The 13,761-nt window shown below is 38.4% G+C and overlaps 1 protein-coding gene across 1 annotated transcript; it reads right to left on the bottom strand.

Moving 5' to 3' along the window:
* Nucleotides 1–1,494: 1,494 nt before the first annotated feature.
* On the bottom strand, nt 1,495–8,392 carry LOC101615199 (oocyte-secreted protein 2). Its single transcript, XM_004667576.1, has 4 exons — nt 8,317–8,392; nt 5,352–5,533; nt 3,647–3,750; nt 1,495–1,627 (listed from the first exon to the last, which is right to left on the bottom strand). The coding sequence occupies exons 1-4, from the start codon at nt 8,390–8,392 to the stop codon at nt 1,495–1,497; spliced, it is 495 nt and encodes a 164-aa protein (XP_004667633.1).
* Nucleotides 8,393–13,761: the final 5,369 nt, after the last annotated feature.

The raw sequence follows: 13,761 nt of genomic DNA on the forward strand, positions 1-13,761 counted from the left end.
AAAATGATATATTGCCTATCTATCTATGCTCTCTTATTTCAAGTTCTTAAAAGGTTTTAAATCTAGGCTGGAGAGATGGCTTAGCAGTTAAGCGCTTGCCTGTGAAGCCTAAGGACCCCGGTTCGAGGCTTGATTCCCCAGGACCCACATTATCCAGATGCACAAGGGGGCACACCGGTCTGGAGTTCGTTTGCAGTGGCTGGAGGCCCTGGCGTGCCCATTCTCTCCCTCTCTCTGTCTGTTCCTCTCAAATAAATAAAAATAAATAAACAGAAAAAATTAAATAAAAAAATATTTTTTTAAAAAAGTTTTAAATCTTGTGTAATTTAACCTTAAAAAATGGTCATTTTAAAGGCTTTGTGGGGCTGGAGAGATGGCTTAGCGGTTAAGCGCTTGCCTGTGAAGCCTAAGGACCCCGGTTCGAGGCTCGGTTCCCCAGGTCCCACGTTAGCCAGATGCACAAGGGGGCGCATGCATCTGGAGTTCGTTTGCAGTGGCTGGAAGCCCTGGCGCACCCATTCTCTCTCTCTCTCCCTCTATCTGTCTTTCTGTGTCTGTCACTCTCAAATAAATAAATAAATGAACAAAAAATATTTAAAAAAATTTTAAAGGCTTTGTGTCTTTAATGTTTAAGTTTGCTGCTTTATTTCTAGTAAGTAATTTCTTTAAAGGTACAGGTTTATTTAAAGATTACTTAATACTATAAAAGTAAACAGATCAATAGTCTAACTTAAAACCAATGATGGTAGATCGAAATAAAAACTAAAAAATCTATGTAACCAGTGTTAATCTTTATAGCCCAGTGAAATTTCTGTCTTAGGATCTCAATGAATACTGCACAAACATGCAACATTTTTAGGTTTTATGAAAATTTAGCAGGTCAAAGACATAATTTTAATGGCTTTTAAGAGGTGTATTTACGTACTTTCCAAGCGTTTTAATATATCTCTAACACTTGTATTCACATCCATCCACACACCTTAAGTTGGCATACCAAGAAATAAACAAAAATAATTTGAGAATAAAAATAAAAAACAATGATGATACTATATAATAGAAATGACTAGAAAAAAATTGATGTCACCATAAATTCTGCTACTCAGTTATTTGTGTAATTACAGGGGCAAACACAGGGGATGAGAGCCTGAGTACGGACTAATCAAGAAAGTTGACCATGAGAGGGGAATGAGAGAAGGCAAGAAGGAGAAAGAACAAAAGAAAACATCAAGCATGAAAGCAGAAAAGGGACTATGTTGAGGAAGGGCACTAAGAAGACAAGGAGGAAAGAGTGGAGAAAAGAAACAAAAAAATGATGTTTGAAAATACCACAATTCCTTATATGCCAATAAATAAAATTTTTAAAGGGAGAGGGGAAGGGAACCAAAATAATTTGAGGAACACCATAAAGAAACCTGTTTTTATATGCTCATAAACTTTAATAACAATATTGTTACAACAAAATTTATGATAATAAAATTCATGGTTTCCACTTCTTTAATGGGAGACATCTTGATGAAAATTTAGTAACCCTAACTCTTCTGGACTTGCTTCAAAGTTATCCATAAAGGGACTTGGTTCCAATTTTATTTCATCATCATTACAAACTGCTGTAAGCCATACTGATTTCCTAAAGAAAAAAAAAAATAGAAGTCAAATGCTGTTGTAGTTCTAGGTCTTTTTGAGTCTAAACTTGAGGCCGTTACTTATAGCACTATTTAATATCATTTTTCTCAAAATGGCGATCTAGAAGGCAAGGAAAAAGGAATGACCACAAGTTTGAAGCCAGCCTTATCTACACAGTAAGTTCCATAGCCAGTCAATGTTACAAACTAAGATTTCTGGCATACTGCCTATATATTCTACCTTCTGAATAATGGATTCTTGGTATAAAATTTGGACAGAAATGCTCATAGATAAGCTAATCTCTCTATTATTTCTTGAGCATATAGAAAGATGAAAAGTCTTAGATAAATTGTAGTGCTTGGGAAATGAATATGTATTTCTATGTGCATACACGTGTGTGTGTGTGTGTGTGTGTGTGTGTGTGTGTGTGTGTGTGTTTACATATGACATGACATAGTGAGTGTTTGGCTTCTATATGGGATTCGGGTATATCCCAGAGTGTCATTAAATTCCTCATCCCTGTTTTGCCTCAAGAAAATATGTTTAAGGTGATATCAAGAGTTATAGCAATGCAGGTATGTTTAATGCCACCAAATTGTATGCTTAAAGGTAGTTAAGTGAAAAAATTTTACCTGTTCTTTTTGTTTTCTTTAAGGCAGGATCTCACTCCAGCCCAGGCTGACTTGGAATTTACTCTAGAGCCCTGGATGGCCTCAAATTCAAGGTGATCCTCCTGCTGCTGGGATTGTTGGCATGAGCCATGACCCATGTAAATTTTATCTTATGTATATTTTTACCACATTGAAAAAAATGTCTTCCCCAAAGTATAATTGTCACATTAAAACATAATGTGTATTTGATCTGAGCTCTAAATTATTTTTTAATTATTTATTATTTATTTATTTATTTATTTGAGAACGACAGACAGAGAAAGACAGATAGAGGAGAGAGAGAGAATGGCGCGCCAGGGCTTCCAGCCTCTGCAAACAAACTCCAGACACGTGTGCCCCCTTGTGCATCTGGCTAACGTGGGTCCTGGGGAACCGAGCCTTGAACCGGGGTCCTTAGGCTTCACAGGCAAGCGCTTAACCACTAAGCCATCTCTCCAGCCCCTCTAAATTATTTTTTTGAGATCCAGTGTTTCCATACGTTAACAAGATTATAAATTGTTCTGTGGTTTGGGGTGGTTTCCAAATTTGTTATACAGATTTATAACATTCACCGTAAATATATGTAACATAGTAAAAAGTACATTAGGATACCATTCCACTTAGTCTCAAAGTTCCTATGGGGCACTATCTCATAAAAATACATGGCAAAGTACACTTAATCATTAAGTTGAGAAGACCTTCCTTTCATACATTTTCCATGAGTTAATACTAAATTCACTAGTTGGTTTTCTATCAATTTTTTTTAGCCATGTACTTTCATAACAAGGAATTGTACAGCAAAACTTATCAAGAGTATTATAAAAGAGAAAACATCAATGTATGGTACTGATTCTTCTTAGCTAAGATGACTGAGTAATGATTCTGGTTCATAGCTGCATTTCTATACAATAACCCAATAGTACTCTCTTGTGGGTTAGGACCTCTCCAACTCCTGATGTTTTTACTCTAAAAATAAATATTACATTTAGTGCTGGAGAGATGGCTTAGTAAAGGTGCTTGCCTATGAAGCTTAAGGAGGCAGGCTCGATTCTCCTAACATAAGCCTGATGTACATGGTAATGTATGCATCTAGAGTTTGTTTGCAGTGGCGAGAGGCCCTGGCACACTCATATTCTCTCCCTTTCTCTCTCTCTCTCTCTCTCTCTCTCTCTCTCTCATAAATATTACATTTAAATTGTATAACTAAAAATAATTGAGTACCCACTGAAATCTTGTAAATACTAACTTAGAGTCTAAAGTATTCCTATGGATGAGTCATCATTTAGTCTCTAAAATTCAGGCATGTGTGGAAGCTCCTCATAGGAAAAGGAGATAGGAAAGCATTTCAAAGAAGACAGGTCTGCAGAACTCACCGAGATGCAGAACACTCCAAAGGGATGGTCTGAGATTGGCAGTGAACATTCCTTGGTGTAAAGTATATCTCAGTTTGAAAGAGAACTGTGTCCTCCGAGATAACCTAGGAGAGTACGCACTTTAAGTAGAAAGTGTTCCCACAGTGTAGGATGCACACACAGATATGACTACAGAGCAAACATCTCAGAGGTGGCTACTGTCATTCTCAGGTACATGTAAACATCTGCCAAACCAATGGGACAAAAGAGGAACACTATATCAAAGTGGGTTCAAAGGACCTTGAGATAGGGGAAACAATACACAGAAGCAAACTTAAACTGCAACTGAGGGTTGTCATTATAGGTTAATGAAAAGCTTTAAAGCACAAGCTTGGGAGAGTAACCATTCTGACTTGGTCTCTCAGCCTCCACCAATGCTAAGCATCTTGAGTACACTGTTTAAGCACCATCTGAAACTCCACTGCCTTATCATAGATGACTGGTTAGATTAGTTATTGTCCCAAAATATTACTATAGTATTAATATAGGCTAAAAAAAAATCACATGCTGTATCTCATATGCAGATCTTAACTTTTATTGTTTCTGTATAGAAAATAAAGTGATGTAAGAGTATACATAAGAAAAATGAAGTTATGAAATTTGCATAAAAGTGGATGGATCTGGAAAGGATTATACTAAGTGAGGTAACCCAGGCCCAGAAAGCCAAGTGCCACATGTTCTCCCTCATATGTGGATCCTAGCTACGGATGATTGGGCTTCTGCATGAGAAGGAAAAAACTCAGTAGCAGAGACCAGTAAGTTAAAAAGGAGATATAAAGGGAAGAGAAAGGAAGAGAGGAGGGTACTTAGTAGGATGGTATTGTATATATGTAAGTAGAATGATTGAGATGAGGAGGGGATATGATGGAGAATGGAATTTCAAAGGGGAAAGAGGGGGGGAGGAGGGAGGGTATTATCATGGGATTGTTTTATAATCATGGAAAATGTTAATAAAAATTGAGAAAAATAAAATAAAATAAAGAAGGTATAAAACTAGATAGGAGGACACAAAAGAGGACTACGTGGTATAGAGAATGGATGGTATAGAGAAAAGAACTCTAGAAATATGAAAGTGGAAGCAAGGACACGCCAGGAAGAGAGCATGGGGACTTAGATGGGGAAAAATAGAGAGGACAGAACAATTTGTTTGAAATATGATAATTAATTTTAAATGAAAATGTTTCAGTATAGAAGAAAATAATGTCCTAGAATTAAACCATAGTTTAATATTTGTACCTTGCTAAATAGTCAACACAGGTTTTATTCCAATGAAAATCCATTTCTCCCGCAGTAACAAATCCTTATAGGTATATTTCAAATGGCTTGACATTGAGTACTATGTCCCTTGTCAGGACTGATGGCCTTGCATATTAGAAGCATGGAATGCAATTTAGAACAATTTACCAAGCTTTAGTAAAACAGAATAGTAACTTTAAAAAAAAAATGTCTTAACGTAGGTGCCTTCACTCATCCACAAATCTAGGCTCCAAGATTCTGTGCATGCAATTTATCCAATAATCAGTGATTAATACATAGTCAATTTGACTGTGTGCTATCTGTGGATTCATATAACTAGGAGAAAAGATTTTTAAGAACTGTACTTTTAACAGGAAGCATAAAGGTATGACAAACATTGATTATTTTTACAAATAGTCATTATTCTCACCGTTTGCCTGATGCCACATTTATGAGTAGGGTATACAAAATGGTACAAATATGTTTGTATCCAACTCACAGGGCAGCCCGTTCCCAGAAATAATTCATCAGCACGTATGTATAGAATGTTTCTGTTGTCAGTGGAAGGGCTAACAGCGACCATCACCCAATCCAAAGAACAGGTTATTTTCACTATGAAAAGATACACATAAGGAAGTGTCAGTTGTGTGCTGACTTCAAGGAAAAGGTTTTTTTTTATTTTTTTATTTTTATTTATTTATTTGAGAGCGACAGACACAGAGAGAAAGACAGATAGAGGGAGAGAGAGAGAATGGGCGCGCCAGGGCTTCCAGCCTCTGCAAACGAACTCCAGACGCGTGCGCCCCCTTGTGGTGCATCTGGCTAATGTGGGACCTGGGAAACCGAGCCCCGAACCGGGGTCCTTAGGCTTCACAGGCAAGCACTAAGCCATCTCTCCAGCCCGGAAAAGTTTTTTTTGTAAAATCATTTAGCCTTACTCTTTGTGATAATTAAGAGGCATTTAGTTTTCTGTCAAGAGTAAACATGGTTTTAAGAATAGCCTACAGCGATAAGGAGATAGCTCTGTCTGAAAAGTACTTGCTTTGCCAGCATGAGGACCTGAGTTTAATTCCCAGGCACAAAGTAAAGAAAAAAAAAAAGCTGAATGTGGTGTTGCACACTTGCAATTCAAGTACTGGGGAAGAAGAGACTTGAAGATCCCCAAGACTCGCTGACCAGCCATTCTAGCTTAATTAGGCTCCAAGCCTGTTGAGAGACACCATCTCGAACATGATGGACAGCAATACCTTTACATGGACACGGGGGGGGGGGGGCACATATGCACATAAAGGAATAGCCTATAGAGTATTTTCATATTATCATTATTTTCCAAAATATCTATAAACTTATACCCCCAAATATCTAGATGTTATATACTTCACAGAATAAAAAGTCAACATATAGAGATGAAAACAGTCATATGCTTGCTTCCTCCTAGCAGAGGTGTTCAAACTTTTGACTTTGTGACATGACCTTGTCATCTGCAAGTGTGCTGCTCCGCATTCAGGGGTACACTGGAATGCATGTGGCCAGGCTGGACATGCCCAAATGTGTGAAATTCCACAGAAGGTGCTACATGTAGAACAGCCATGTAAAAGGATCAGAAGTACATTACAGCACCTTAGAAAGGAGAGAGATATTCCTGTGTACTCTTAGGAGGGGGAAAACAATAATGGATGTACAACAGTAATAAAACCTGTACCCAAAGAAGTCAAACAGCAACAATGTTAGCCACAAGAACAGAATCTGGGGAGAGAAAACTCACATGGGATAGGAGTGCTATGAAAGCTCTGTTGTAAAACACATTCTTAACCTCTCCATTGAAAGCTTTGGGAAGCCAAAGACCAACTATTATTACTATTATTATTGGTTTTTCAATGTAGGGTTTCACTCTAGCCCAGGCTGACCTGGAATTCACTATGTAGTCTCAGGGTGGCCTTGAACTCATGGCAATCCTCCTACCTCTGCCTCCCGAGTGCTGGGATTAAAGGCGTGCACCACCATGCCTGGCCTAGACCAATTATTTTTAGTGGATATATTTCAATGGATACTTAATCTTCCACGCATGCTAAGTATATATGATTAATGAATGAGTGGCTACAGACACCTCCAAAAGCCATGGCACCTGGGAGTTCTTGGTCTTTACAGATAAACCATCATCAAGAAGAAAAAGAGAGATTGAGAGAGAGAGAGTCAGGCTTGGAACAGGCAGATGATCTACATTGGGGATGGCAATCTCCAAGTCACACCTCTTAATGTGTTTAAAATATTACTCTAATATCACCTAAATTGGATGATCAGGACAACCTTCTAGAAAAAACAAATCTCTCAACATCTGAGATGAAGGAGACATTCAAAATAGCAAGGGGACAGAGGCATCTGAAAGCCTGTGCTTCTGAATTCACTGCTGCTATCCAAACTCACGTTCAGGTCAGTTTGCTATTGCATGGTGGTCTCTCCAACAACTGAGAAATTACACACACACACACACACACACCCCTGTTGGATACATTAACTGAGGCAAAAAAAAAATCTTCCTTACAGCTGAGATCACTGATTAGGACAAGGGTCCAAACACCTTCCTCACTCCATCCCAGACCTGCCCTTTGTCTGCAGGTGCTGTTCTCATTTCAATAATTTACTGCTGTGCAGTGAAAGGAACTAATTTGAGCATTGTAAAGAATTCATCCTAAAGTGGAAATAGCAGAAATTATATGATACTTGCTCATAAAGGCCTTCTAAGACAAATGAATAAATAAGAAATTTGCATAATGGTTCCAAAATAACACCCCCCTTCCAACAGATTCATCTTTATCCTGTGGGATTATAGAACGAGTGATGAATTTAGGTAATAGCACAACAATATTTTTATTTTCTATTTTTGTTTCTGTAGCTCAAGCTGGCCTCAAACTTGCTCTATAGCCAAGGGCAGCCAAGAATTCCTGATCCTCTTGCCTTCACTTCCCAAGTCCTAGAAGTATGAGTGTGTACCACTCGCCATGCCCCACTAGGGGAATACTCATGAAAGAACAAGATGCAATAGCATAGGAGGAAATACAAAGAGTCTAGAAGTGGGAAAGTCAGTTAAGATACAACCCATCATTTGATAGAGCAAAACAAGCAGAGCCAAGTAGTGTTCACAAATGAGGGTCAAGGTAAAGAAAAGACCAAAACAAAGGAAGGTTTGGAAGGGAAAGCCTGGGAACCCCTTAGACATTTAGGCAGAAAGAGAAGATATATCTTGAGTACATTGACACATGTACACTTGGCCTGAAGTATTTGCCTTCCAGTAAATGATAACATCAGATCTCAACAGGGTGGAACTTGTGACTGAATGGAAAGCAGTCACTATGAATTACCCTTTCAAGGAAGCTTTCTCTTAAATGATCATTTACCATTGATGCTCTCAGCACAAGGCCAAATCAAGACAGCAAGAAGAATCAAGATCTCTAATGCTGTGGAGACTTTCATCTTCACTGAGGCTGACTTCCAACTCAACAGCGTCCAGGACACAGGAAGTGGTGCCTGGTTTAAGTGGTTTTGTATGGCAGCCCATGCTCAGCTGCCTTCATTTTTCTACTTGTTTGGGTAGCCCATGGGAAGCCCTAATTACATTGCTAACTACCTGAAGTCTTAGGTTCTCTTAATTGCCAAACACCAAAGCTTTATTAAAGAGGCAAATAATGTGTTACTTGATCAAGGTTTGCAAGGGGACTGTTAAAATCACCTGGAAATCTCAGATTGCAGTACTTCCAATAATTACTAAATTTTGAACATTGTTTTTATTATGTAATTTTCTGACATCATAAGCTTGAACCTAATATATGAATAGTCTAAACCACATGTATTTGAAGCCAAAAAGCTATTATTTCTCCATTTATATGGGATTAGATGGATGAATCATAGAAAAAAATGATAAAAACTGATGATCATGATTATAAATTCCTAGGAAAGAATAGCCCAAAGAAAACCTAATTTTCTCAGTACAACAAAACCCCACAAAACCAAGGCTAGAGAGATTGCTTAGTAGTTAAGGCGCTTGCCTAGAAAGCCTAAGGACCCAGGTTTGATTCCCAGTACCCATATAAGCCAGATGCATAGGGTGACACATGTGTCTGGAGTTCATTTGCAGCGGCCAGAAGCCCTAGCATGCCATCCATTCTCTCTATCTGCCCCTTTCTCTCACAAATACATAAGTATCGTAAGAAGTAAATAAGCCAGGCATGGTGGCACATACCTTTAATCAGCACTCAGGAGGCAGAGGTAGGAAGATCTCTATGAGTTTGAGGCTACCCTGAATTCACACAGTGAATTCCAGGTCAGCCTGGGCCAGAGTGAAACCAAAAATTAAAAATAAAAAAGGAGTAAATAAAAGGCATTTTCTATAAATAAATAAATAAAAACACAAAACCAACTCTATTTATTCTTTTTAAATTAATGTTTTAGTTACTTTGATTATTTCAAACCTTACAATTACTTTATCATAAGAGCTGTTATGTGCACATAACACATGAACAATTTTCAAGTGTAATGAATGTGCCAATACTACAGAGTATAAGTTCTCACTAAATATGTTTATTTTAGATTCTAAAAATGCTATTCAAGCCATGGAGATGATTGTGGGACTCTATAAAAGTTTGGAAGGCAAATCCTACTAATAAATTAAATTAGATGTCTTAATTGAATGCCTATTTATGGTCAAAATTATATTGTCAATGTTACAATCTGTTTTTAAAGAGTGGAGTCAGGACTGGGAAGATGGGTTCAGTAGGTAGGAGGGCTTCCTGCACAAGCATGAGACCCCAAATCAACCCCCAACGCCAATGTAAAGTGTTGGCCATGGTTGCACATGCCTGTAACCCCAGTTCTGGTGGGGGCAGGGCTTGAAAACAGGAAGATCATTGAGGCTCACTAGACTGCCAATGTAACTAAAAACAGTAAGTTCCAGGCTCAGTGAGAGATTCTCTCTCAGGAAAATAAAGCAGAAGAGTAATAAAAGAAGACATTCAACATCCTGCTCTAGCCTCCTAACACATGCACATGGTACCTTGCATCTGCACACACATGCATGTACCACATGCACACACATACACACTACATGCACAAGTCACATACTACAAACATACCAGAAAAGAAAAAGCAAGGGGGGTGGAGGGAAGGAAAGGAAAGGCAAGGAATGGAACAGAATGGAGGAAGGAAGGAAAGAAGGAAAGGGAGAAGAAAGAAGAAGAAAGGGAAGGGAAGGAGGAAGGAAGGAAGAAGGGAAGGGAAAGGGAGGGGAGAGGAGGGGAGAGGAGGGGAGAGGAGGGGAGAGGAGAGGAGAGGAGAGGAGAGGAGAGGAGAGGAGAGGAGAGGAGAGGAGAGGAGAGGAGAGGAGAGGAGAGGAGAGGAGAGGAGAGGAGAGGAGAGGAGAGGAGAGGAGAGGAAAGGAAAGGAAAGGAAAGGAAAGGAAAGGAAAGGAAAGGAAAGGAAAGGAAAGGAAAGGAAAGGAAAGGAAAGGAAAGGAAAGGAAAGGAAAGGAAAGGAAGCAAGAAGGAAGAAAAAGGAGTATAGTCAACTGGGTTCAGCATCTACAGATGCAACCAAATATGCTTGCAAAATATTTGAAGAAAAATGTATCTGGGGCTGGGAAAACTGTTCAGTGATTAAGGCACTTGCCTGCAGAGCCTACTGACCCAGGTGTGATTCCCCAGTACCCACTTAAACTGATGCACAAAGAGGCACATGCATCTGGAGTTCATCTGCAGTGCCAGAAGTCCTAGCATATCCATTCCCTCTTCCTCCTCTCTTTCTCTCCCTCCCTCCCTCCCTCCCTCCCTCTCTCTGCTTACAAATAAATAAATAAAAATATTTTTAAGTGTGTTTGTACTGAGCATGTTTAAACATTTACTTGTCATCAATTCCTAAACAATATATCACAATGGTCTATAGCATTTGCACTCCATCCAGCATTATAAATAATCCAGAGATGATTTAAAGTATGCAGAAGAATATGTGTATGTTGCATGCAGAAGCATGCCCTGTGATATAAAGGAATTGAACATTTGAAGTAAAGTCAATGAAAATGGAAGGGAGCTGGCTAAGACTTAAGAGAGTAAAAGGTCTTCATTTTATTAAATGTCTTGCCTTGAGCACAATCTTCCCAACATTCTGTTTGTCTTCTGCTTCCTAACTTTGGGTACAATGTGACAAGCCAGCATGCCTTGCCTCCTCCTAGAATCCATAAGCCAAACTAAACCCATTTCCTTCCTTAAGTTGCTTCCACAGCAAGAAAACAACTGATACAGATAGTCTGTTGTAGAAGTTAGATTTTTTTGGTTTTGCTTTTTTATTCTTTTTTTTTTTGTTTGTTTTGTTTTTTGTTTTTCAAGGTAGGGTCTCACTCTAGCTCAGGCTGACCTGGAATTCACTCTGTAGTCTCAGGGTGGCCTCGAACTCTTGGTGATCCTCCAACCTCTGCCTCCTGAGTGCTGGGATTAAAGGTGTGTGCCACCACGCCCAGCTGAAGTTAGATTTTTTTTTTTTTCTCAAGGTTTTCTGAGAGGAAAGAATCAATCAGGCCTGACACTGATAATAAGACTGAGTAACTAGACTTAACAACATGGAATTCATGATTCATGTTAAAGCTTGATCAGGGTGAGTTTAATAGACAAGAGAAAATACACATTAGGTTTATTTACTTCAATACAAACAAGTGCCTATAGTATTTTAAAAAGCAATTTTGAGAGAGTTACTAATTTCATAGCATTTTCAGTAATTTCTCTAAAATGGATTGCGTATATGCAGTATAAACGAGGTAGATACTTGCTTATTTAATTTTTGGGGGGTGGTTATTGTTTTAAATTTTTTCCAATGATATATATGTTCACCAGATTTTTTTTTAGAAATTGAAAGTCACTGTGCCAAATACAGCAAGAGATGTTTTTAACAAAAAGAAAATTTAAAAAAGAAGGAAGCAATAAAATTAAAATGCTGAAAAGAAAAAATAAATAAATAAATAAAAAGCAATTTTGCTTAATAAGGGAAAATATGTACACAAAGACTATACCAAGAGAAGAATCACACAAAATGGGAATTAATTCCATTAAAAATAAACACAAAGGAGGCCCTTCTATTTAAAATAAGCATTATTGGTATTAATCAAGTGGCATAATCAATTTATCAAAAAAATCAACAGCTAAATAATTCAACACATACAGTAGATATTTGAGTATGTGTGTCCACATTCATGTGTGTGTGTCCATGCAATTAGAGGCCAAAGGACGTTTTGGGTATTGTTCCTCAGGCAGAATCTACCTGTTGTTGAGAAGGGGAGATGTCTGGGATCTCTCACTGGCCTCGAGCTCGTCAGTTTGACCAGAAGCTGAAGAGATCTGTCTCTACCTTCCCACTTGTAGTCAGCTCCCTGCTGCTGGGATCTGACACAGTTTGTGGGAGGAATGAGATTTATTTCAGGTATATTGATCCAGGGGAAGTTGCATGATGACAGGTCCACTCAAAGAGAAAAATCACCACCAGCACTACAATGCAAGCAACAAAAATACATACATACACACATATATACATACATACATACATACATACATACATACATACATACTTAAAAACAGCAGGGACACAAGCAGAATTTACTCTGCATACCTTAGGCTAGAATTCAAATCCATGCCTGGTGACAGCCCCCCATCACTGCAAATTCAACTTTGATAACATCTGAGTCTACTATGGGACATGGATTCAAACTACCACACTGGTGCTGGGATTACAAGAATGTGCCACCATGCCTGGCGTTTATTACATGATTTCTAAGGATCAACTTCAAGGGCTCATACTTGTAAGGCAAGCAGTTTACAAACTGAGCTATCTCCCTAGCCCAAATAATGGTATTATTCAAAATAATTTAAGGAGCCATATTTATTAATTTGGATTTACTGATCCAATTCAAAACAATAAAAGTAAAAGAACTCCATTGGCAATTGTCTCCAAACCTGCATAAAACCTTGCATAGATCCTATTGGCAGTTGTTTGAACCCATTTGTTATATTGAAAGAGTCTGAAGACATCTCATCCTGTTTTTTAATTTTTACTTTTACATTTTATTTTTAACATTTTTGTGCCTCTGTATAATTTACTTTGACATTTCCCCCAACTACCCTCTTATCTCCATTCTCCTTCCATTAACACTTTTCTTCTTCCCCATTAATTTCCATATTACATTTATGCCTTCTTATAAACACTGAGTTAAATTAGGATTGCTTTCTTCATCATGGGTAGATTATTTACTGTGGAATGGGGAATTTACCAGTAGCTGCACCAAAGATGAACCTGAATTACCCCATCTCAGCAATCATTAGCTGTCCTAAACTACTGCAGAGTGTGATGGTGTTAAGATCTCGTGTTCCCTTCCACCAGCAGTGGTGAAATACTGGCAGGCTCAGTCCTCTGCTGGAAACCAAGGCTACCGTGAATTCACGACTACAACGGCCACGTCACATCCAGAAGACAGTTTCGCAGCCCTCCTCTCCATCCTCTGGCCCTTACATTCTTCCCAACCCTTCTCCCATGTTTCCCTAAGCCTTGGAAGGGGTGGTTTAGATGTCCTGTTTGAAGCAATACACACTTACTCTTAGCAATCTTGCCAACTATGTGCCTTTGAATTAACCTCTGCCTGTTATAGTAAGAAACTTCTGTGATAGAGACTTCATGGAGTACTAATCTACAAGAACATATTTAGAAGGTAGTTTGACATGCAATTTTATTGTTGTTATTGTTGTTGTTTTTTCTTTATGTAGGCTCAGGGTAGCCTTGAATTTATGGCGATCTTACCTCTGCCTCCTTCCCAA

The sequence above is a fragment of the Jaculus jaculus genome, chromosome 1 (assembly GCF_020740685.1).
Source record: "Jaculus jaculus isolate mJacJac1 chromosome 1, mJacJac1.mat.Y.cur, whole genome shotgun sequence".
In the NCBI taxonomy this organism is placed as follows: domain Eukaryota; kingdom Metazoa; phylum Chordata; class Mammalia; order Rodentia; family Dipodidae; genus Jaculus; species Jaculus jaculus.

Bases quoted from the DNA above. Each gene is read 5' to 3' on its own strand.
- LOC101615199 (XM_004667576.1), bottom strand. From the start codon at position 8,392: ATGAAAGTCTCCACAGCATTAGAGATCTTGATTCTTCTTGCTGTCTTG. The intron at 3,751-5,351 runs GTGAGAATAATG...GTACTCTCCTAG, and splicing joins AATGTGGCATCAGGCAAACG to GTTATCTCGGAGGACACAGT. The intron at 1,628-3,646 runs GTGAGTTCTGCA...TTTTTTCTTTAG, and splicing joins TTGGAGTGTTCTGCATCTCG to GAAATCAGTATGGCTTACAG.